The sequence below is a fragment of the Plectropomus leopardus genome, chromosome 23 (assembly GCF_026936395.1).
Source record: "Plectropomus leopardus strain MGB_pleo_1.0 chromosome 23, ASM2693639v1, whole genome shotgun sequence".
NCBI lineage: Eukaryota > Metazoa > Chordata > Actinopteri > Perciformes > Serranidae > Plectropomus > Plectropomus leopardus.
In genome coordinates, this window is record NC_142198.1 from 18,318,214 (window position 1) to 18,343,152 (window position 24,939).

Consider the following 24,939-nt stretch of genomic DNA (forward strand, 5'->3'; position numbering starts at 1 on the left):
TCAAGCCAATTTTCCCTGGTTTTCAAAGGGGTTAAAAGTATTTTTTTACATATATATTAGGCAGAAGTAGACCATAATCTGAACACAAATGAAAATATTTATTACAACATACAGAAATTACAGTAATGTTTTTCCCCAAATTGTACAGATTCACGAAACAAATCTCTTACAGTAAAGTCAAACTTAAGTGCAAAATGTTTGCTAGCGATAATATATTTACAAAACAGTTTTTTAGCAAAATCCCTTGTTCTTCTACAGCAAACAGTAGCCACACTGGGGTAAAATTTTTAAAAAAGCAGTAGTTTCTTTCCCGTTCCCTTATAACTATGGTACAGTAACAGTACAGCAGGCAGTACATGTGACAAAAAGGCACTGACCCGAAGACAGGAAGAATCAGTTGAAATGTTTGAACATCAGCAGTTTCATCTGGAGAAAAAGCACGTTAAAGAGTGACAGCATGTTCAGGCCAGCTTTCTTCAGAAACGTCCACAGCTGCGTAGGCGCTGATCAGTGTGTGTTGTGAGGGGGAATGTTGTGTGTGGCGCACGCTCGGCTCATGTGACAGGAGTGGCAGAGGAGATGAGAGTCCAGGGGGAAGCACTGCGAGCCGGGCTTATCTGAGAGCTGTTTACCGCACTCCTGAGGGGGGAAAGAGACGCAGATAAGGACAGGAATGCACACAGAGGAAGTGAGGTCAGCCGTCAACGCGCTTCACAACTTAAAGGTCCGCTGTGTTGGATTTAGGTCGATAAATTGGCAGAAATATGATTTCTTTAGTGTATATTGACCTGAAAATAGGAATCGTTGTTGATAAAGATTATTAGTATTAATTAAACCGATATGCATTTATAATAAAAACCTTTCAGAAGTTGGAACATACACACATGAATAGGCCCCGCCTCCAACACTGTATCCACACTTTCTTTAATACATCTATGAACCCGTCCTGCCAGCTGGCCCTTCAACAGAGGTGTCGTTTCGGCACTGTTTTGCCACCTCCGCTGCGAGTTTAAAGGCGAGACAGCTCTGTAAACCCATTCCACGTTTGAACCTTTCATACAGCACAGAGGGCGTGTTCCAATAACCCCCAAATTGCACAAATTGACAAGATAAAATACGCCTAATGGAAACATGGCAATTTTGAAAAAACTCATTTATTGCAAAAAGCTTTTGCGTTTGCATGAGGTAGTATTTCAAAAGAGCCATATTTTGCAAAACTGCCCTTTTTTTGGCTTTTAAAGGTCACATTAGCACATTTGGCTATGTGCTCATCGGTAGGATGAGGCTCCCTCATGATGCAGCAGGCGCTACAAGAGCTGTTATTGCATCACATAACTCTGCAAAACTTGAGCGTTTAGTTTTGAATCCACAATTCCTCTGTGAAATCGTGGACTATCACCTCCCAGAAATCCCTCTTGCGTGGCCGCTCCTACGTATAAGGTGCAAAACTGGAAATGATGACGGGTAGTGCGGTGGCTGCAGGAGAAATTAACCAGCTGATGTTTTGAGCATCCATTGTCGTGCTTCTGGGAATATTATCGAGAGAGAATAAGCAGCATAACATCACTCAGTGGAAACACAGTCATCTCGCAACTGTGCGAAAATATCGCTTAATTTTTGTCGCGGAAGCTCGCCTAATCAGGCAGCATAACGGCGCAATATTCCCGCCTTAAAAACGCTACGTAAATGGGCATAATTTCTTAACCAGTTTCAATTATGCACCCTGTTTATTTTGCAAAGGACGAGACCTCTATGGACAATTCAGCTCCTCGAAATGAAAAAAAAAACAAAAACAAAAGTTCACGGGTGAAGTTTCAGCTGGTTGCAATCCTCATCACTAGATACCCCAAAATCCTTCACACTGCTCCTTGAACTAAGATTTGCTGCATTAAATGTGCTATTTTAGGACACTGGGATAAAATAAATTTGGGATTATCAGCTGAAGATCGCTCACCTCACAGTGGTAGCACTCAAAGTGATAGTCTTTGTTCATAGACACGACCCTGAGGATCTCCTCACTGCCCTGAGACACAAAACAGCAGGGAGACAAAGGTGTAGTCATACTTTCATTTTCTGTTTTTAAAAGAAAAGTGAATCACCACACATGACAGCGAGATAATCTGATTTTAAAACAGTTTTCTGTGATTGCTTCAAACTCTTCTGTGTTACAAATCATGTAAAACTTTGGAAACTGTTGAAGTTAAATTTACTCACATTTAACGTTCAAGGTTAAGCACAAGACAAATAAGAAAATGCTCCAGCTTATATTCACAAACACACTTATATGTTCACCTCAGTAGGTAGGATGGGTTGTAAACAGGCGGCGCACTTCGGGGCAAACGCTCTGCAGGGCGACAGGAGAAAGTTTAGTTGCCTTAGAAACCAGCAGCGCTCACACAGTTTGAGTAAAGAAGGAAGCTGGATGAGTAACAGAAATTCTTCAAATGTTACACATGCAAAAAACGAAATTACACAACGTCCCAAAAAGAGACAAAAACACCAGGAAGCAAGTTTATCAACAGAAAACTGCCAACTTTTTTCATCATCAAATCATTTTTTTAGTAAATTTTACACTAAAAAAAGCCAAACATTTACTGGTTTCATGCTTCTTGAGTGTGAAAATTTGATTATCAGATTAAAAATAATTGGCAGATTAATCGAATATGGAAAAATCGTAGGTTGCAGCCTTATTTAAGTGTCTCACTTGTTGTAGTCGGCCACGCAGTAGATGCTGCTTTGATGGTCCACGGTGAACGGCACCCCGTCCAGAACCTTGGAGCAAACCACACAGCGGAAACAGCTGGGATGGTACGAGTTCCCGAGAGCCTGCAGGATCTGAGAAAAAAACCCAAAAACTATAATTATTGAAGTAATTTAAAAAAAATAACATGTTTTCTTTGGTTTTCCTCTTGAGCGGTGTATTTTATGGAATATATCCACAGATAGCAGAACGTAGACTGTATATATGTGCGTGTAGATATACATGTGCTGTATATGTGCGGAATATACGTAAGTATAGAGACATTTCTGCTTTTATTAATTGTGATTTGTACTCATATTTTCAGGCGCCGGTGAGAGAAAATACTTCACCAAACATCATGTGAGGGAATTATACTTATTTATTTATTATTATTATTATTATTATTATGGACAACTTCACTATATGCAGCAACATTTATAATTCAGCATCAAATTATAAAAGTGCGTTTTCCCCTCAAAACCGTCGCACAAACCCGCGTTTATAAAACTCGTGGTTAAGCCGTTGAAATGACACACAAGTGGCAGCCTGTGGATCTCACACTCACTGTGAGCTTTCTATTTATATTTTGGGTCTTATGTGGTTCAAATATGGTAAAATGTTTTCAGATAATCACCACAGAGCCTCATTTCTTTATCGAGGAAAAAAAAAAGCTAAGGCAAACATTCCACTGAAAATCTGCCGTGGGAACCTGAAGAGGAGCCAAAAGACGTCACTGAATTTCTCTGTTCTCCCGGGGGGGTGCTGGGAAACACGGGACGCAAATAACCAAAAATTACAGAGGGCAGGGTAAGGTTAGGGTTAAAGCATATTCCCTTTAAATCTAGCATAATCCCAAGTGTTAATGTGACACACACGCAGCGCTCACCTGTTCGAGAATAAGGTGGCCACACACACTACACTTCTCAGCAGCAGCCTGGAATCCTGAAAACTGTAATTACAACACAGAGATTACCATTAGCCGAAAATCAATCCTCTGACTCCGAGTGTGTGTGCGGATGACAAAACACGCCTTGACCTCGACTCTCACCATGTAATCCTCTTTACAGTACACAGAGCCGTTGACATTGTAGAAGTCCTTGTTTCTCAGGGTGCGTCCTGCAGAGGGAGAGAGACGTTTGACTCAGCGCCCAAAATCGCAAATGGTTCAAAATGCAGTTTGGAGAAGGTGTCGGTGAAATTCATGATTCTTTAAATGATTGTTGTCTCAAGACCAGGGACCCTCAACCTTATTTGTTCAGGGGCCACTTTGCAAACTGGCAGGAGGCCAGGGGCCAGTCGCAGCAGCCCCATACATGTTTCTAGGATTTTAGGGCATTTCTGGGATTTTAGGACATTTCTAGGATTTTAGGGTATTTCTGGGACTTTAGGGCATTTCTAGGATTTTAGGACATTTCTGGGATTTTAGAGCATTTCAAGGATTTTAGGACATTTCTGGGACTTTAGGACATTTCTAGGATTTAAAGACATTTGTCTGATTTTAGGACATTTCTAGGATTTTAGGATGTTTCAAGGGTTTTAGGAAGTTTCTTGGATTTGAGGACATTTTTTTGGATTTCAGGATGTTACTAGGAATTCAGGACATATCTCGGATTTTAGTTTGTTTCGAGGATTTTAGGACATTTTTAGAATTATAGGACATTTTTATATTTTGAGAGGATTTCTACAATATGAGGACATTTCTTAGATTTTGGGACATTTCTAGGGTTAGGGTTACATTTGGGGGATTAGCTAGGACCTCTGTGGACGGGTGCACAAGATCCTCCAATAGCACTTTTTCTGACAAACAAGCTCTATTTTGATGCTGTTTTGTGCACTCTGACACCTTATGTATACTAAAAGTACAGACATAATTCCCAGTGTGAATCACTTAGTTTTTATTTCTAATTAGAAAACGGTTTGGGGGCCACCCGGCACCCTATCGGGGGCCAGATTTGTCCCGCGGTGGGGGGTACTTACCACAGGACACACAGGTGAAGCAGCGTGTGTGATAGAGGCTATCAAGCGCCTGGCAGGCATTATCCGCCCCGTACACGCCTTTCCCACACTTCTCACAGGTCCCTGCCGGCACAGTGGGGGAAAACACAACATGCATTTAGTCGAGAGTAATCGCTCGGCGGCTCTTAACACTTCGTTTACGACGCATTCCAGGAGGATGTGTCTGAAATCCAACTCCACACAAAGTGTCAACACTTGTAAATCCTCTCGTTCGCACCACCTAGGGGATTTTCACACAGTTCAAACCCAGTTAGCCATGCCAGCCTGTTTGCTCATCCACCCGGGAGTCTCCGGTGGAGCTCTGTTATTTGAGGGGAAACTCCACCGGATCTGACTTTCCATTCCAGAAAATAAACGACTCTTTCTTCTGGAGTTTTTGAGACTTACCTTTAAATTTGGCTTTAAACCCCACAATTGGAGCAATTTGGAGATTATATGAGATTGCTGTTTTTTTGGGTTTTTTTTGCTTGATGTTGGGGGCCTCAACTACCCCAGGGAACGAAAATAGTAAATTACAAACATTATCACCTTTGCAGCTTCCTTCATATCATCTTTTTATGGCAGATAATTGTTTCCCTCCATTTAAAGTCAATACCACAAATGCTAAGCTGCCACTTTCTGGCCACATTTTGATGTTAACCAAACAACAAACACACCTTTCAGCTCCTTTTCACCTTTTGTTCAGTTTGGCGTCAAATAATATGCCAATATTGTTCATTTCTCCCTGATTTCAGATTGGGCTGCAACATATTAAGCTGTGTTGTCAAGCTTTTATTCGTGATTTTTCATGTAGGAAGTTTTGCTGTTCTCCGTTTACGTCGTTCCCCGGTGGCAATGATGGCGCAGAGACACAATGGATGTAGAACTGGAAACAACGCTGGAAGTAGGGCTCCGTTAATTCCTATTAAAGTTCGGTGAAGCCAAAAAAGCTCCCCTAGTATAAGAAACCCCAGATCTTCTGAATCGTGGGGCCCATGGAGCGAGCGCGTGAAACACTTTTAGTGACTGAGCCGCTTACTTCGGGTATAGCCCTCTGCTAACTCGGGATAAAATGATTTAACTGTGCAGTTTACCTAGACTATCCAAATGTTATTGCACCGAATGGATCAAATTCTTATCTTGTGACGGCTGTAATGCTAAAAATTTTTCCACTGATTTACAGACGTCTCTTTCACAGCGTAACTCTGTATGGGAAAAATGTGACAGAACCGCACGTTATAATTTGGACACTGAAAAATTGGCCTCAAAGCCATGAGAGTAGACTGGGCTTTTTCGGGAGGGGGACTTAAAAAGATAGGAGCTAAAAAAAGGTGTTTCAGACAGGTGTTTGAGGAGAATAAAATCATTTTTGGCCATTAAAGCTTGTAAATATGTTCTAGTAGAAACCCAAAACCCATGCATGAACCTGAAAAAAAAGCAAAATAGGTCCCCTTTAAAGCCTGTCAGCCTCTACAACCAGCTAACTTCTCTGTGTCATCTAACAGAGTACAGTTTAGTCTAAGTACATGCTCAGCCGGGGCTCTGAATGTAAAGTGGAAAAAGTGGTGTGGTGGTCCGAGCTACTGCGTTTCTGTGATCTATTTAAGGATCCGCCTGTGTTTTTTCCTTTCTAATGTGGCTCAGGGAGTGCCACACAAATCAAGAATTCCTACACTCTTTGGACGGTCCGTTTCGATATTTAGGAACAGGCATGAGTCTCTGCCAAAGCCAGAAACCAAGAAACGGCCAAGACTCAAACTCTGGGCTTTAAATTTAAATGTCTGAAGCTGCTACATATAGAAAAGATTGCCGTGGAGCTAAATAACTAGGATAGCATTCAGGGATTTTTCAGGGGCAAAAGAAGATATATTACCCCAGTAGTTTTGTGTGTATTCTTTTAAAGTTGTGGGACAAAATAAACAGTAATTGCTTTTCTTTTCTTTTTTTTTTAGTGGATTAACTTTGATTCTAGCTCTACATTTCTCGGTTTCTGAAACAAAAGCTATTTATTTTTTCGTTTTTTTTAGTCATTATTCTACTAATTTAATTCAAGCCATTCAGTTTTAATATAGGTGTGTGTACGCGTGTGTCTGCTGAGCTCAGGGCGTCTGTTTTCACGGCTCAGAGCTTCTGATTTCTTCCTAATGGCTGAGAGGAGTACAGTATTGTATGTCCCCTCCGGGCACGCATACCTGAGCAGAAAAACAGGCTACAGCACACCGCCCCAGCACACGCCAAGGCAGCATTACACACACCAGGACGCACACATGACTCACACACACACACACACTGCGTTACTGTGGCCTGAAGTCACTCGGGGGAAACACACCCTGCCACAGAGAAACAATACACACACACAGATCCTGAGCCCTAATCTTGTGTGACTCACAGTAATGGTCGGAGCTATGTTTATATGGAACCATGTAATTTGCGTCTGAGCGTTACAGCAGAATTTTGCAGTTTAATGGCCATGTAGATACGCTGCATTAGCCCTCCATGTGCACCTCAGTGTTGCAAACTGCCTGTCTGAACCATCAGCTGATGTTTTGGCTACAGGTGTGAACCTGAATGAGAGTACGCACATCTGTCCTACATGTTCTTTTCTTCTTTCTTCTACTTGCCTGGATCAGTTTCTGAAGCCAGAGCACTCTTTTTTTAACCTCCTTTATGCTTTGCATGCTGCACTCCTGCATGTCTCTGCAGGTACCATCCATCCATACACTCTTTCAACTATTAATCCGTGCATCCATCCATCTAACCCTTTCATTTAGAGAGAAACCTGTGATCTGACACCAGGCGGCGAGGGGGACAATAATAACACAGTGAGGGCGGCTGCTGGCCGCTCGCTTATGAATGCATGGGATGCCGTGCATGAATAGTGACGGCACCGGCACAAATTAGGGATGTGATTTTACAATTTGTCTTGAAGAATTTAAGCTATATTAAAGGTGTCCTCGCTGGAGATGGGGATCATTCATTTTTTATTGATTATATTATGGAGACTCCTTTACCATCTGAGTCCTCTTCAAAACTTTTTTACTATCTGGTGGAAAGACGAGGCGACAACACGTCAACAGAACTGGTTTAACTGTTACTTTAAGTCGTGTTTTTAGTGATTAGGAAATAAATTATTGTATCTTAATTAAAATATTTACTTTTAAAAATCTTGGCATCAGTGGTTTTAACTGTGTAGGCTATTATAGGATTATTAGAGCTCATGATAAGATGTTAAAAAGGTTGTAATTCCATCTCTAATGTCTATTTTATATTGCTCGGACAACAAATTTCTCACCCAAATAACTGTCTAATAGTCGTTTTACTGAGCTGACCTTGGACACATCACAGTGAAACCTTATGGAGCCTCCTTTATTTAGGTGACTAGCTCTAATCCAACTACAACTCAAATTTCAGTATTGGACTTTTTTAAAACTTTTGAAAGAGTTATGTAAAGCATTTTTATCCAAATTAAGGCTTCATTTTTAGATTAATTAATTCAATGCCTTTTAAGGCTTTTTAAGGATCTGCAGGAACCCTGTTTTATCTTCGCTGCTTAGTTTTGTTTGAGCTCAGTTTTTTAGGCCTCGGTTTCCACTGTGCAGGAAGCAACATGGCGCCGACTTCCTGTTGACAATATCTTGCTATTACATCTTAATAAGGTGTTAAAAATGTTCCTGAAATGGGCAGTGGAGTTATATCATCTTGTTTTATATTCAGTTAGTGCTGCCTAGTTTTACTGTTCGATCAGATTTCGGTCCGAGTCTGAGCGACAAAGAGAGAACGGGGCAGGTAAGTGTGTTGATCAGTTTATGCTCTTTGTGTCGTGGTGTCTTTGTTGGTGAGTAAACGGTAAATACAGAAGTACAGCCAGTAGTAGACGTAAAGTACCCGGCAGAGTTTCGCTGTTGGCAGAGGGGGGATATTTAGGCACTCGTTAGATGACTGGAAGTTTACCGCAGTTCATTTACACATACTGTCCACATTGTTTTGATACAAAGCTGGTTGAAAATCAGCAAAGTATCCCTTTAAATGCAGCTCTGACACTAAATCTCTGTTAATAAGATAATAATAAGTAGTCTCTGTTGTTTTTTTCTCTGTGTGTGTGCATGTTTTGTCTTTTTTTCTCTTTCTGTTCTTGTTGATTAAAATTTCAAATAAAATAAAATCAAAATTTAAAAAAAGGACCTCACCAAAGAACTCCTGGCGGTTCTCCGCGGCCTCCCTCCCAGCTCCTCCGACTCCTGGATCCTCCTGAGGTTTGACCGGTCCTCCAGCAGAGCAAGGCCCCAACGTCGTCGTGCTCGGCTTGGACAGAGCCGTCAAAGCCAGAGACTGATCCTTCAGCATCAGGCCCTCCGGGTACCCCCCACCTGCCAGAGCAGCATCTCTCAGCAGAAGCCGGGTCAGCTCCTCCTGGTACATGGTGCCGGGCAGGTCCGAGTATCGGGCCCTGTCTCCCATCACGGCCCCCTCTTTGCCTCTCACTCCTGCCTGCTGCTCGTCCCACCAATCGGGGCCAGCCTGGTAGCACGCCGCTCCTGGACTTCCAACAGCAGGTGGGTAGGAGTGTCGACTATCATAGGTCCCTGGACGCATCCCTCCCTCCAGGTATTGAGTCCAGGCCTCCACGGGGGTCACTCCGGCCCTGCCCGGGGGGCCGTAACTAGCTGCAGAGCCCCCTGTCTGCATGGAGGGGGACTGCTGCTGAGGAGGGAGGCCTCCAGAGGCAGAGTAGCGAGAGTCATAGCCCAGGCTGATGCCGCTGGTCCGGTTGCTGCTGCAGCGGCTCCCCATGGGGCTTCCTCCGCCGCCGCCGCTGGCCGTGCTGGAGGCGAAGCTGGACCTGGGGCTCACCAGCACCGACTCCTGGAGGCTGAACGACGAGCATGGGCTCAGGGTAGGTCCTGGGGGGTAGAAGAAACCCCCTCCGACACCTCCGCTCACATCAGATGTGCGATGTGGCGGATGGGAGAGGGATGCCGGCCTGGTGCTCTCCCACAGTTCACTACCAGTGCTCAGGCGTTTGTAGAACAGAGCCTCCTGGAGAGAGAGGCGTTTGTGCCTCTCTGGCTCAGAGAGGTAGCCAGGCTCCGCCAAGCCGCCCCCACTACCTCTAGGAGCTGACCCATACCCCGTGGAGGCAGGATACGGTGGAAGGACAGAGAGTGGCGGCGGCTGGGAGAGGAGCTGCTGCCGTCTGACCAGCTGCTGGAGCTCCAAGGAGTAGCGCCGTTGATTGAGGGACGCCTTGGAGCCAAACGCCCCTTGAGGGTCACACTCAGGGCCCAGGCCTGACTCACGCCTCAGGTGGGAGTCCACACCTTCGCCCAGGTAACAGGAAGCTCGCTGCTGGGGGGAGCGGCGCCTCAGTGGTGCCAAGGTGGAAGGGTGAAGTTGCTGCTCGCCATCTTGAGGTATAGCACCCACCGAGGAGGAAGGCGGCGGTGGGGTGAGGAGCTGAGAGGGAGGCATCCCTCCTCCTCCTCCTCCTCCTCCTCTCCCACTCGCTGAAACATCACTTGTGGTTGCAGAGGCAAGAGAGAACTGGCCGGGTCTTGAGGGCGAGGCAGCTGCAGCGCTGGGAGCTGGTGGCAGACCGCTGCCTCCACCGCTGCCTCCAGAGATACCAGCGTTGGCGTTGCTGTTATTAGAGTTGCTGGCAGCGTCATGTTTTTTCTTTGAACTGTTGAATTTCACACTGCCAGAGTCCGTTAGCTTTAACTTCTCCAGAAGTTTACTTATCGGCCTGTCCATGATGAAGCCGTCGTGTTTTTACCTGCCTGAGCAAAGTCAAGTCCCCCCCTTTAAATTACAGTGTGGGTAGATGTACAGCAGAACAAAGATGTTCAAGTAAATCTACAGTTTTCGCTACAACAGGTGAAATAAATGGACTTGAAACTTAAAACAAAGCTTTAAAAATGACCCTTATATACACGCAATAAATACAAGACACATAAATTAGACATTTAAGACATTTCAGGGTGGTTACATGACTTAAGTCCTCTGAGTCATCTGGTTTGCCCTCATGTGGAAAATCCACAGGCACAGGTAGGCTGTGGTGAGGCAGAATCCATCGGATTATTACACAGTTACTAACAGTTCAAGTCAATCCAGACAGGAAACAAGAGAAACAAACATCCAGGACACTTCGGCGTGACCTATGGTCGTGGAGGGCCTCCTTTGTGGACCCTCATGTGGCTCCACACATCTGCATCTTCGCTGTGAGTTTAACTCTAAAAATAGACTTAAGTAAAGTCGGGTTTAAATTGGTTATCCAGTGCGGTCTTTTCGTTTAAATTTTCCTTTTAAAAAAAACACAAAAAGCAAAAGCGGGATTCAAGGCTATCACCGCTTCATGTGGGTCCAGTGTAGACAAGAAAATAAATCCGGCTGATATTCTCACTCACCCGACTTCTGCCATTCATTTCACAGCGAAATGCGCTCGGAAATTTTCCAAAATAATACGTTAAAATTTAACTCGGGCAACGGAAAACACACATACGGCACTCGCTAAACTCCTCAGTCCGTCCGACTGCGTTTATCATTCCCGTTTTCAGAGCAGAAATCCTGTCCGGGACTCGGCGAAATAGTAGCGTAAGTTTGGAGAGAGAGGAGGAAATGCGGGGAAACCGGTGCGCCGTTACAGTTACATCCCAGCAGACCGGTGCTGGTCTAAACGAGTCGCTCGAGATAAATAAAATCCCTCCCCGTGTGCATTGCACGGTCGACAACTTTGTTTCTTTCTTTCTTCCCCCTAAATAATTACTTACCTCCCCCCTCTTTTTTTCACAAGTGTCGAGCGAGCTAAAGCGGAGGAGGCTAGTTCCGGTTATGGGTTGTCAAAATTAACTCCTCCCCTCAAACGGTCATTTTTAAACAAAACAAAACCCTAAAAAAAGATCCGTGGTATCGCTTTATTTTTGTTTCATCTAAACTATTTTACACTCACTTAATATTCAAACACGTTTTAATAGTTAATAACATCGATATTTGTGTTCGTTCGCGTACTTTTTTCGAAAGCGGCAGTGTGTTGGCTTTTATTTTGAAGGTGGAATCATGGAACGCTAGAACGTTCGCGTTCCATCGTTCGTTTCAACTTGACGCGTCACTGCTCCTTTATCAGTCAGCGGCGGCTCGTTTCCCCCACAGCGCCGGAACACCTTTCCACCAGCCATGGCTGTTTCGTCATTCAAAACTCCCTGAGAGGATGTGCCCACTCCGCCAAGACCTGCTCTTTATAACACCATAATAACGGTGCATTTTTAAAAAAAGAAATAAATTAATACTTACCGTTGATCTCGGAACCAGTATTTGAGGGAGAAAATAACCATTCACTGGCTCTTAACAACAAAATAATAATGTAAAAAGAAAATATATTAAAAATGTGCTTTTAATGTTTACTTTTTTTACTTTTACAGAGACATATTTTTACAACTTCATATAGCATCCATATTACATAACACTTTTTACAGTCCCCCAAAAAACACTAATTCAAACACATGAAACTTGACAGCGCTTGTTGTCTTGACTTACAAATCCTAAGGCCACTTGTGTCATAGAGACTAAACAAACAAACAAACAAACAAGAAAACTTGAGTCATCAGAACAGATCACTGAAAAAACACAACAGCAAACAAAAAACCCCAGTATTAATATAATAATAACAATAATAATAATAATAATAATAATAATAATAATAATAATAATAATAAAATAAAAGTAGCCAAGTGTTTCTTGGATCTATCATTGTATCTAAGTTATGTTAAAAATATATAAAAATATAAACATATATAAACCATAATATAGATGTTTCCACAGTTAGGACTTCACCCTACCAATGCCATAGTCTGATGTCATGTCCTTAGTATTTTTGGCTTAAAATGTGTGGGTTTGACAGTGGCGGAAGAGGTTATTCAGATCTTTTGGTTAACCTTCTCTATGGTACGCATTATGATGCCAGTTGGTAAAAAGAAAAAAAAGAAAAAAAGCTTGCAATGTTTTTTTTTTCTTTTTGGTGTTGTCTTTGTTATAAAATAGATTAAAAAGACAGAATTTTAAGTAATTCTCCACCGTACCATGTTTTCAGACCATAAACCGAAAAAGTGACTCATCATGGCCTCCAGAAAGTCATGCTATAATGTTAACAGTACTCTTGGTTTCCTGGACCCTTGCTCTTTATTAAGGTATTGCAACATAAGTGAGGATGTATTGTGTGAGTGTAAACATCCAAAAATGAGTATGTTACCAAGAGGCAGCATTATAATTTAGAGGGTTAAAGTAGCAGCATAGTTAACGAACAAGTCCTGCATTCAAAATCTAAATTCAAAGGCATTAGTATCAAAATATATAGATCTTCTTAAAGTACCAAAAGTAAAAGTAGGCTACTCTTTATGTAGAGTCAAAAACAATGTATGATTGGATTATTAATAGTTATGCATGCATAATTATCACTAATGCTGCAGCTGGTAAAGTATATCAGAGGAGGAACCAAGTCTTTGTTATGCATATCACAAGTAAGTTTCAAGTCCTGACACAAGTCCCAAGCCATGTCCCAAGTCTTAAACTTTGAGTTTCAAGTCCTAAACACGTTTGTTTTTTAGTATTTGTATTTATTTATAAAAGCAAGTGTATTGGAAGTTGTTGTGTCTCCTGTTGTAACTTTCAGACCCACACATTTTGCAAAGGCTTACAGTTCATGCTTTGCTGACTACTTTTTTTGTCATGAACAAAATTGTCTTTGGTATAACTTCTTATTTCTAACATTTGTTCCCTCTGATTCTCACCTGAAACCTGACTAGATGCTGTTGGATTGGTTCAGACAAGGTCGATCTCAGGAACTAAGTGTTGACTTGTAGGGAGTTAATAACATTTGTTGATTCAGGAAATGACGGAAAGTTATTTGATGTGTGGCACATTTTCTAAATAACATAATCTTAGTGTTTGGGTGAAGGTATCAAGTATTTTCAAGTCCTGGTGCAATCACAAGCCACTGCAGTCCGAGTCAAGCTGCAAGTCTTTTTTGAGTTTGTGAAGTCAAGTCTAAAGTTATTGAATTTGTGACTCGAGTCTAAGTCATGTGACTCGAGTCTACACCTCTGAGTACTAGAGTCAAAATATTCCCAAAGAACAAAAGCAAAAGTAATCTATAACACTTTGATTAAATACATCCATATTTCTGAAATCCTTTTAACCATTAAGTTGATGTTTATTATGACCGAGCACTGGATACAGATGCATTCATGTGGCTGTGGCTTGGCGCAGGCTTTAACTTTGAACTGACCGCCAAGCCAAACCACCGCTATAAACAAATCTGTTCTCAGAAAAGCCATTATTTTGTTTTCCTCACATAACTGTAACCCCCAAATCACAACCAAAACCAAGCCTGCTGCTGTCTTGATAATGTATTCTGTCCAATTCTGTGCATTTAATGTTAACTATAGATGTTTTAATGTTTTAAACTAGTGTTGGAGAGTTGCCAAGTACAGTAACTCAAGTGAGCGAGGCCATTTGTACTTTACGTGAGTATTTTTAGTTTCTGGTTGGTTCCTTTAATCTACAATTCAACTGCAAGAAAGGGGGAAACGTAGGGGAGAACATTATTTGGGCTATCATGTAAGGGAGAGTGGTATTTGGAGAAATAATGTAAGTGAGAACAGTACTGGGGGAAATAATGCAGGGGGTAATGCATTGGAGTAATAATATACAGGCATAATAAAAACCTGCAAGTAAAAATAAAACAAGATCAGAACAAAATAGGTAAAATGCATCTTCACATGGATGAGACCCACTTAAAACATTAGTAAAAGTAAGATCAAAAATAAAGATAAAAAACCAGAAAGGACAAAATGCTAAATAATATAGGATGGAAAATAAAACTCACTGAGATAACATTCATAAAAATAAAGGAAAAATAGTGTATTAAATGCAAAAAAAGGAAAATAAAACATTTTACTACAAAGCCGTTAAGTTGGAGCTTATCAAAGTAAAGAGATGCGTTTTTCTTTAAAAACAAATATTCAGACCAAATACTAGACTGTAAAAAAAAATGACTACAAAAAGCACATTAAATGAAAAAAAGATACAAAATTACCTCAAAGAAACACATTTTAAAAAAAGATAGAGAATCTACAAAAAATAACAACAGCAACACATAAATCATTCAAAACAGCGTCGTTTAGGGCAACGGCACTACTTTATTGTACCACCAGCCTGTGGAATGCGCGGAGGGACACGGCGTGGTGATGCGGCTGGTGAATTTTTTCGGCGTGTCTGAGTTCTCCAAGGAAGATTCAGGGTAAACATCCCGCTACTATTTCAGGACTGGCCGGCATTAGTCAGCCCTGGTTCCGGCCGTTTTTGTGGGAGTTAACGGACACACCAAAAACACAACAAGCCCTGAAAAAGTGACTGTGTGTTTGGCGTGGCGTGTTTAAATAGACCCACCGGCTTTTTTATCTGGCCCGGAGCCCCCTCCAGTCCATATGGAGCCTTTCATGGCCCCTGCGGTTCACCGGAGTCCCTGCAGCAGCCTCTGCAGACTCTGGCGTTTACCTCACACAGGCTGCGAGTGGGAACTTGCCTGAAAAGCTAACAGAGAAATTCTTCAGGGCTTAGTAGCGGAGCACTTCATACAAAAACAATACTTTGAAGAGCTGAGAGCGGCTGTGCTCTGTCTGCATTTCACATATTTTCAGATAAATACTAAACCAAGTCTGCTCCTGCACCATCTATCTCAACCCCCCCCCCCCCCCATTGTGAATTTGTGTAATTATTTCTTCAAAGGGCAGACATGCAAACATGACCTTTACCTTAAATAGCCCGCAGCAATGATCTGTGTAATTATTCTGGGTAAATGTCATGATTTGAGTAATTTCACAAGAAAGCTGTGTCACCCAACTCAAAGGAGGCCCGCCAGTGTTTAAGTACTGAGCTAATATTGAAATAAAAAGTCAAATTGAAGAGCTGATATCCTAAATTTGAGTCCAAATTATGGGTCAAGCTTGGAAAAAAAACCCTGGATTCATGGGTGGATTATGATACGATGGACCCCTGGATACAAATAGGCAAAATGGCCCAACACCACAGAGCAAGACTTTGAGGTGTTTTTTCTTGTTGTTGTTTTTGTAGGTGTTTTTTTTTTAGCCATTTTGTGTGTTTATTGTAATCATTTTTACTGTGGGGTAACTTTGGGTTAATTTTTTTGGTCTTTTTTAATGTCTCTTTGAGGTAATTTTGTGTCTTTTGTGGTCATTTGTGTCTTTTTGTTGTCATTTTATACCTGAGATAAAAAAAATCTTTGTCATTGCTGTATTTTCTATTCCTTTTTGTGTCTCTGACATAATTTTGTCACTTTTTTGGTCCGTTTTTGTGTTTTTATAATCATTTTGTGTCACATTGAAATAATTTAGTGTCTTTTTTTGGTTGTTTTGTGTCTCTTCTAGCTATTTTTTTGTCTCTTTTAGCTACTTTTTTGTCTCTTTGAAGTTCCTTTGCATCTCTGTGGTCATTTTGTGTCTTTTCCAGGGTGGACTGTGCTGATTTGAGTGACATTTTGCTGGTAATGTTGGCCCCCTGACACTCTGGGACCCTGGGATTGTGCCTGGTATGTTTTCTTTATAGCATTGTTGATCCAAAGCCTATGCTCGGATCACCCAATGGGTCCCCCTCCTAAAAAAAGTCTAAGGGGTCACAAGATAATTGAGGAAAATACAAGAAAGAAAATAAAATTCTGTTACCCCACATTGTACTTATAAGCCTGCTTTTTTCCCCAAATTGTGCTATTTTCTTGTGATATTTTGGACATTGTGACCACTTCAGACCTCTAAAAATAGAAATAGATGAGTCACAAATAGACATTACATTATTTAAAGGGTCAAATGTGGAAAAGGGTTTAGGAAATACTGCATCAGATAATTACCTGTCTTTCAAAGCTTTTCAGTCTCTCAGTCTCAAACCGAAATGAAGTCACTATGACATCATCATGTGTAATTTTCTCAGACTTGACAACACTCATCCCTCAGGACACACACAACTGTTTTAACAGGCTGAAACTCTGACTAGTCACTTGACTTTAAAGTGTAAAATCAGCAGAGTGCTCCTTTAATGCTTTAGGGGAATCCCTAACAGCTCGTTTCTTCTCCACTGTGGACTCATCACAGATAACATGTTAGATAACAACATGTTTCCCTCAAACACGGCTGAAAAGTAATGCAGGGCAGTTTTATAATATGATTCATTCAAGGTCAACTTTACATCAAAATACATACAACATGTAACTTGTTCAATTTAAGAAAATGCAGCAGCAAAAAGAAGACAAAAATCTGTCAAAGTTCCCATAATTTACAAAACAGAGCAGACCACACATATATGTGGCATGTGGGGCTTTACCATTGTGTATTTTTGTTTATTGATTTTTGAAATAAAAAGCAAGTAAGAAGGGAAACAGGTTTGAACAACTGAATTAAGATAAGATAAGAAAAGCCTTTACTGATCCTCTGAGGGGAAGTCAGGTGTTACAGCTGCATCTTGACAGAAGCAGGTGTGCTGTTAAGTAAAAACAAAAAAGAGATATAAAAGCCTTCTGTCTTGGCAAAAGTAAAGGCGTTTACATCATAAATCAAAAATAAAATATAAAATAAAAAAACATCAAACTTTTTCCCCCAAAACTTAAGTCAATAAATGTTTAATGACAGCATTCGTAAAAAAAAAAAAAAGTCTGCACACTAGATAATGCTCCCATAAATACTAAATACAACAACCACCAAAGTGATGTTTCAAGCTATGCTCTTCATCAGTTTTCTGTTAAATAGCAAAATAATTATATTAAATATTTATGAGAGCATAATCTAATGTGCAGACTTTGTTTTTTTCTACTGTTGTTTTCTCTCATCCAGGAATTGTTGTCTAGGTGTACATGCTTTTTTGATTTATTTTCTAATAATAACATTTGTAAAGTATTCTCCTTTTACTCAGCGGGCCTACTAATAACAACTATTTTTTTTCTCTTCGAAATCTATAATAATTCTGCAGTGCAAAATAAGTTTTTAAGGACAAATAAGAGTGCCAGGTAACTTTAAAAAAAGCATCGGAATAGAGCTTCATCCTAAATAAAATGAAATTAAATAAAATTAAATGTCCTCAAATCCTAGAAACGCCCCTGATAGCCTAATAAATATGATAATAGGCCTAATAAACACGAAAGAAGACTAAAGGGGTAAAACTGTTTTAATAACTACAAAAGATATTCAGCATCTATGTTAAAATAATCAAACAGAATTTATTGACACGTTCAGACATTTATTTATTTTTATTTTTTTGAGTCATTAAATCACGATTTTCACCCAGAAAATATATAAAACTCTCCACTAATAAAAACAAACATCCGGGTCTTCAGGGCGCGTCTTCAGCTCCACCTGGCGGTCAACCCTGAACTGTGCAGACAAGATGGCGGCGGCCTCCGTGAGGACGTTGTGTTGCTCAGGTGAGACAGAGGTTATTCACTAAAACTGCTGTATGTGACACCCGTTAAAAACCGTAAAGTTAACCTTCGCTGTTGCAAATATCTTCTCGTAGCCGTCACCGTGTTTGTTACAGCTGCGTGTTTAAAAAACACCTTAAAAACAGCGACGACGAGCATCAATGCTAACGCTAATGCTAACAGACCTGTCATACAAACTCTTCATTAAAGTAACGTTTATTATGTTTCTGTGCTATTTTACTCAACTTACACAGCGAGGAGAGAAAGTGGCCCCGTGTACACGGCTGTAAATATTGACCTAAAACATGCACGTGCTCACAATGCAGTAATGGGGTCATTAAATTGTATTTTTTGTGTTTTAATGTCACTTTTGAGGTGATTTCTGAGGCTGGTGTGTGTCTGTACTTGTTATTTTTCAGTGCTGAGGCTCTCCAGCAGACAGTTCAGCACAACATGTGGAGTACAAGCTGGAGAGAAATGGAGGAAAGAGTAAGTTAAATTATGGGACTCATTGTTGGCAAATGATATTTACAGGGATGGCTCACCTGGACCTTAAAAACAAATTAAATTGACAGATAAAGCAGATTTCTTGAAGTTTCTCCAGATGAGGAATAATGCAGAGTCTATTTTTGGACTGAAAATTGAAGAGCAAGAAAAAAATTGATTTCTTTTTTTTTAAACTTCCCCCATACTCAACATCCAGCCTCAATTTTCTGTAAGAAAAGGTCCAATATTCAAACTAAATTAACAATTTTATTAATATAACACCTTTGAAATCATAGTTTGTAAAGCTGAAGCAACTTATGTTAACGTACAATTTTAAACTTAATGTGCAAACATTATTTTTCTTTTCTTTTACTTTTAAAGTTATGCACTATTTTTTTTAAACATTATTATTACAAGGCACTTTGTATTTTATTTCACACACTTTGTATTTTATTTTCACTTATTTGACGCTCTGTTGTTGTATTCTTTCATACTATTCATTTTTGGAGCAATCTCGCATATGAATGTCCTTTAGGATTAATAAATCTTCTTATCTTAAACCCCAGAGTTAATAAAACAATTCATATTAGTCAATAATGCCGAACAAAGGCCAGACATGACTTAAAGCAGAGTTGGAGGCCGAAATGTGTTTGGTAATCGATTCTGTTTCTAACTAATTCTTCCAATTCAAACATTGTCTTCTGGGAAAAATTAGCAAAAGCATTTAGTGTGATGGATGAGCTGTGTGTTATTTCTTTATTTACTTTGTGAAATAAAAGCATCTAAATGTAGGTCCAGATTCACTGGATGCGTGGCCCTCATCTCTATCACATCGAATGATTTCTGTGGTTATTTTCAGACACGGACTTTCCCGAAGCGGCACAGAGTACGGCCCTCTGACAGATCTGCCTGACTGGTCGTATGCAGGTATAGTTTTGTTTTTTGTGCCGTCAGATAATCGATAAAAACATGATTTTCACGAGGTACAGGGATGAAGAGGCAGTTTGACATTCACCTGGTGTTTTATAGGGGTTATTGTTTATTTATTTGGTTATTTAACATTTTTTTTTCCAAGTGTATCTTCCTTTTTTTCTGTAAATAATAATGAAAAATCTTATATATGTTATTTTGAGTATGTGCGTGTATGTAAATAATTAATTACAGTATAGGATTAAATTAATAAGGAAGCTGGTTAATTAAAATTTATGAAGGGGGGTTAAATGAGTTTTTATTTCTCACTCATTTTTTGAATATGTTAAACAAGTCATTGTGTGTTTGACCCTTTATTTTGCTTTGTTTTTCGTTGTCTGTAAATATTACTTTTTTGTCTGTCTGCTTTTGTATAGTAATTTCCTTTTTTATGTGTTCGAAATAAATAAATCATATTTAGCAACAGATGCTCTCAAAAGGAAGCAGTCAATGGTGATTCACCGTTTTTGCTTCTATGAGTTCACTTTTCATTGATCTAATTAAATTTGTTGTGATTTAGCCACTGCCAAAATAAGAAAATGTATTATTTTCTCTCGAACAGATGGGAGACCAGCACCTCCTATGAAAGGACAGCTGAGAAGAAAGCAAGAGAGGGAAGTTTTGGCTGTGAGTATCAACAAATTACATTTTTTAACCCTCTGAAACCTGGATTGACATCTGTTTTCGTGGGCTGCGTTCAGACTTCTTTCACAAGCTATTTGACCCATTAAAACCAGAGCGAATTGGTTTGATCTCTTTTGAAATGATGGGCGGAAAAAGGCTAGAAATGTTCCATTAACAGCAAGAAATGAGTAAAAGGTAACAAGAAAATTACGTGAAAATTAGTTTTAAAAAAGAGGAGAGTATTATTAGAGAACTACCCAAAAATAGCAATATTGGGAAAAGTGTCCAATTTTTTAAAATTTTAATTATAATATTTTTTTAATGTAAAATTATGTTACTTAAAATTATATTTATATGCTAGCAGTTATTTTTTCAGCACCTTATTAGGTCATCTTCGTGTTATTTATTTATTACCTTTTTTGTTGCATATTTTCAGGTAATTCTCTTTTAACTTCCTTTTACTTTTTTTATTTATATATATACATATATTTATTTATTTGTGTATTTATTTATGTTTTTCAAATTCTTGGGCCATGTTTTATTAAGTTGCTAATTGCACTAGCGAGCTTTCAAATGGTTAAACATCTCCTTTCTGTGTTTCTTCCGTGCTTTTTGTCCCTAACGTTGTCTCTCTGTCCCACAGAGACGTATCGTGATGTTGGACTCGGAGGTGGACGGAGGAATTGAGATGTGGAGCAAAAGAGTGGAAGAGGCCAAAAGAGCGGAGGAGCACAAAAAGTCTCTCTTACTCAAACCTAAAGGGAAGTTGTTAATGAAGACAAAATCTAAAAGTTAGAAAATACTGTAATCATGTTCCTTATTCGGAAATATATGTCGATATCGGCCTATCGAGTATATTTATGAGGACTTTTCTGTTTCTTCCTGCTTTAAAATTTGTGTTTTTTCACTCTTCATGGATTTCTGCAATAAATGTTCTGATTTGTACTTTAAATCTGACATGATGGGACGGATATTTTTATGGATTTAATTGCGAGTTAGTGTCTCTAAGCTTCCACTAGACTGCAGCATTTCTCCTTTTTTAGGACACCCTGGAGGCTCAAACGCCATTTTGTCTGGTGCTGGACTCAGAGAGGAGTTTTGTTGGGCAGGCAGAGGAAGGGAGGAGCCGGCGAGCATAAAGTCACACTGATTCAGGACCTCGCTCTGTGTGTGTGTGTGTGTGTGTGTGTGTGTGTGTGTGTGTGTGTGTGTGTGTGTGTGTGTGTGTGTGTGTGTGTGTGTGTGTGTGTGTGTTTAAATAGAGAGAGAGGGGTTCACACCTTGGCATGAAAGTCAGTGTTATTACTCGAAATAAATGACGAAAGTTTGGTCAAGACCACCTCAGTGAAGCAGCTTAGTTAAGTTTAAGTGGAGAGCCGATAAAAAGGGAAATGTTAGGTTAAACCATCATCAGAATACTTAATTTAGATGATTTTAGTTGCTTGATTGAGGACAAATCTGGTCCAAGATTTAAAAAAACTGATGCTTGAGGACAGAGTTGCGACCAGCGAACCTCTCTTGTGTTAACTGTGAACTCCTGGTTAGGATTTCTTTTTTTTTCAGAGGGTTTTAACAAGGAGAATTATCTTTGGAGGTCTCTTCTTATCCAAAACAAACCTACCAGGTGTTTAAAAGCAGCAAATACGCAAAAATAAAGCAGTTTAATGTTACAAATCAGTGTTTTTCCGATGCTGTTTGGCTTGTCACAGACAATGAACACTGCAGAAATTGAACAGGGAGAAGTTTCAGCTGGTTGCAATTGTCACCACTAGAACTGACACATTGCTTCTTTAATGTGCACTTTTTTTCTCTGATAACTTCAGATCCAAATGTTGAGGAGGTTTTAAATGGGAGCCGAATTGTCCACAGGGGTGTCTTTCTCTCCAAAACAAATAGAACTGGTGATTAAAACCAATAAAAAAAACGGAATAATGCAGTTTCACCTTAAAAATCAGTGTTTTTCTGACACCACTCTGCTCTTCGCAGAGGGACTGCTTCGTACTGGGGCTAAAGCGAACATGCAAATGTCCGTATCTAGAGCCAGTGTTTGGTTTGTCTGTTCTAGGCTACCGTAGAGACATGGTGATCTCCGTGGACGAGGACCCACTTCCTACGTAGACATAAACGGCTCATTCTAAGGTAACAAAAACACAACAATACTTATTTCCAGGTGCTTATACACTAGAGAAAATACATTAGTCATATGATATTCCACTTCTGACAACGTATCCCCTGACTTCTGCACACTGGACTTTTAAAGCAGCTTATTTTTTCACACTGCATCTTTAACAACAAAGAGGAAAAAGGCTGAATTTTAAATGTGCCGTTCTGCTGCACGGAGTCTGGAAATATGATTAAATGGCTGCAGCCGAGTTGGCAGAGAGCTGCATCCCACAGAAAGTGATATTTTCTGGTATCGGCTCAAAATTTTTAGCTCGGTGAAGTCTTAATCAAGCTGCAGAAACAGTTGCATAATCTGATTATAAAAGCAGAAAACATAAATCAGCTGCTCATCCACTTTTTCTTTGTGCCTTTAGCTGCTTTGAGTAAGTGGTTTCTGCAGACTTTTTAAACCTTTTGCCGTTTGCATTTATGGTGTAAAGGGACATTTTGCAGAGCAGCTGTGCCTTTGTAAAGTCAGCACTAATTCAGTGCGACTTTGATTTATAAACAGACTGTTTACAAAATGAGGTAACCCTCTCCTCCTTGCCCTCGCTCTGGCTCTCTGCTCCCTTCCTCCTCACGTGTTTCTCTGCCTCTTTTTCTCCCTCTTTGTCTTGTTGCAGACTTCAGCAAAGCCCCACTGTAATTAGGGCCGCTAGCCGCTGAGTTGCAGATTCTTTTCTGTGGAGATGGGAGTTTTCTCTCCCCCTCCTCCTCTCCTTGTCTTAACTTTTTCATACAGTTGACCAGGGGCTTTTTGTTGTGTCACACAAGTGTGGGAGGACATTAGACAGGCCAGAGAGGGTGTTAAAAAACCCCCAAAGTGTGTAAGAAACGCAGCTGTGGAAGCTGATTGCATTTACACAGTGTACTTAAGTATGAAATCAAGGTATCTGAACTTCAGTTTTTTTTTCATGCTACTTTATGCTTTTACTCCGCTACATTTCAGAGTGATATATCTTTTTTAAAAATTATGTTTCTACATTTATGTGTTCACTTTGCACAAAAATGCATAACAATTTGATGGTTAATTAATCAGTCAGTTCACAAAAAAATAATTGCAAACTATTTTGATAAACATTTGATAAAAAAATAATATAGAGTTTGAGGTGGATTTTTTTTTTCAATTTAGTTTATAATGTTTTTTTCCTAATCTTTTAGGTAATTTATTGGGTGTACACTTTTTTTATTTTGAAGTTTTGTCTGTTTTTTTTAAAAATATTTTTTTATAATTAAAAATAAAATAAAATATTTTTTGACTTTGGGGTGTTTTTTAAATGTTTTTTTAAAAAATGCAATTATTTTTCCTTTTTGATTAATTTTGAAAATTGGGGGTATTTTTCCCCCCTTTACTCAAAATTTTGATGTTTGTTTTTTCAATTTTATTTGTTTTACTAATTTTGGGGTTAGTGGTTGCTGATTTTTGTTTGTGTTTCCTTTTTTGATGATTTTTCACTGTTTGGTACTATTACTTTTCATACTTAAAGTACGTCTGATGATACTTGTACTTAAGTAAGATTGTCAATGCAGGACTTTTACTTGTAACAGAGCATTTTTTAGTACTTTTGATTAAGTAAAGTTGCTGAATACTTGGTCCACCACTGATGAAATGTGGCGATATTTTTTCATTCACATTCAGCACATCCTCACACCTGCACCATCAAAGACCTCCACAGTGAGAAATGTGACTCCTCATTCTTTCTCTTTTTTCACTTCCTGCTTTTCTGTGAATGTCTTTCTCCTCAACAACCTCTCCCCCGACTCCTCCCATCCTCCCCCATCTCTCCCTTCCTCTCCTCCTCGTGTTGTTTTGGTTTTGGGGAAATGAGAACCAGATGTTGCTTATTGTGCAGAAGTCAGCGACGGAGGGAGGGGGTGAGTGAGGGAGGGTTGGTGGGTGCTTCGGGGGGCGCCAGGTGAGGTCAGTCTGCTCGGATGGAGGCCGCAGGATGAGACAGATGTGGCAGCTTTTGTAGATTAGCTGACAGGCTGCTGTAGTTTCACCCGCAGACCAGAAACTGGGAGGGTTTCCTGGCAGATAACAGCAGGACGGGGCTGCAGGAGGATGCAGGAGTCAGGGGGGGTTTTGGAGTTTCTGATTCAGCAACTCTGCTCCCAAAGACCGCTTCCTGACCTGGGTGTTCCTGGAGTTTGGGGCACCCTGGGCAGCATGTTTGACAAAAATTACCCAGCCTAGACATTTGAACTGTGTATGACTGTATGAGAACTGGAACTGGAGGCTGCAATTATCTTTGTTTGTTGCTCGCTGGACAGTAAACCACGTGGCATCATTGGTACTTGAGATATTTGTATGATTGTTAGTATTTTTTTGGTATCGCAAAATATTATTTCCATTCTTGTTTAATGTCGGTTTGTTAAAATGCTACTTTTTAAGTTGGTTGTATTTTAGAAGATAGAAGATAAAAAATAGATTTGAAGTACTCACATCCTTAAGTAAAAATGCTGTGTTACATGCAAAAGTCTTGCA

General features: G+C 40.0%; 2 protein-coding genes across 2 annotated transcripts; one reads left to right on the plus strand and one right to left on the minus strand.

Annotated features, from left to right (window-relative positions):
* Positions 1–77: 77 nt before the first annotated feature.
* ajuba (ajuba LIM protein) lies at positions 78–11,524 on the minus strand. The gene is made up of 8 exons (XM_042512343.2): positions 8,923–11,524; positions 4,718–4,819; positions 3,789–3,856; positions 3,627–3,689; positions 2,705–2,835; positions 2,293–2,344; positions 1,955–2,023; positions 78–639 (listed from the first exon to the last, which is right to left on the minus strand). The coding sequence occupies exons 1-8, from the start codon at positions 10,484–10,486 to the stop codon at positions 508–510; spliced, it is 2,181 nt and encodes a 726-aa protein (XP_042368277.1). The 5' UTR covers positions 10,487–11,524; the 3' UTR covers positions 78–507.
* A 6,560-nt stretch (positions 11,525–18,084) lies between these two features.
* On the plus strand, positions 18,085–21,240 carry mrpl52 (mitochondrial ribosomal protein L52). Its single transcript, XM_088073115.1, has 5 exons — positions 18,085–18,212; positions 18,629–18,698; positions 19,555–19,622; positions 20,227–20,291; positions 20,932–21,240. The coding sequence occupies exons 1-5, from the start codon at positions 18,176–18,178 to the stop codon at positions 21,082–21,084; spliced, it is 393 nt and encodes a 130-aa protein (XP_087929241.1). The 5' UTR covers positions 18,085–18,175; the 3' UTR covers positions 21,085–21,240.
* Positions 21,241–24,939: the final 3,699 nt, after the last annotated feature.

Bases quoted from the DNA above. Each gene is read 5' to 3' on its own strand.
- ajuba (XM_042512343.2), bottom strand. From the start codon at position 10,486: ATGGACAGGCCGATAAGTAAACTTCTGGAGAAGTTAAAGCTAACGGAC. The intron at 4,820-8,922 runs GTGAGGTCCTTT...CTGTGCCGGCAG, and splicing joins GAACCGCCAGGAGTTCTTTG to GGACCTGTGAGAAGTGTGGG. The intron at 640-1,954 runs GTGAGCGATCTT...TTCCCCCCTCAG, and splicing joins TTGAGTGCTACCACTGTGAG to GAGTGCGGTAAACAGCTCTC.
- mrpl52 (XM_088073115.1), top strand. From the start codon at position 18,176: ATGGCGGCGGCCTCCGTGAGGACGTTGTGTTGCTCAG. The intron at 18,699-19,554 runs GTAAGTTAAATT...GGTTATTTTCAG, and splicing joins GGAGAGAAATGGAGGAAAGA to ACACGGACTTTCCCGAAGCG. The intron at 19,623-20,226 runs GTATAGTTTTGT...TCTCTCGAACAG, and splicing joins GCCTGACTGGTCGTATGCAG to ATGGGAGACCAGCACCTCCT.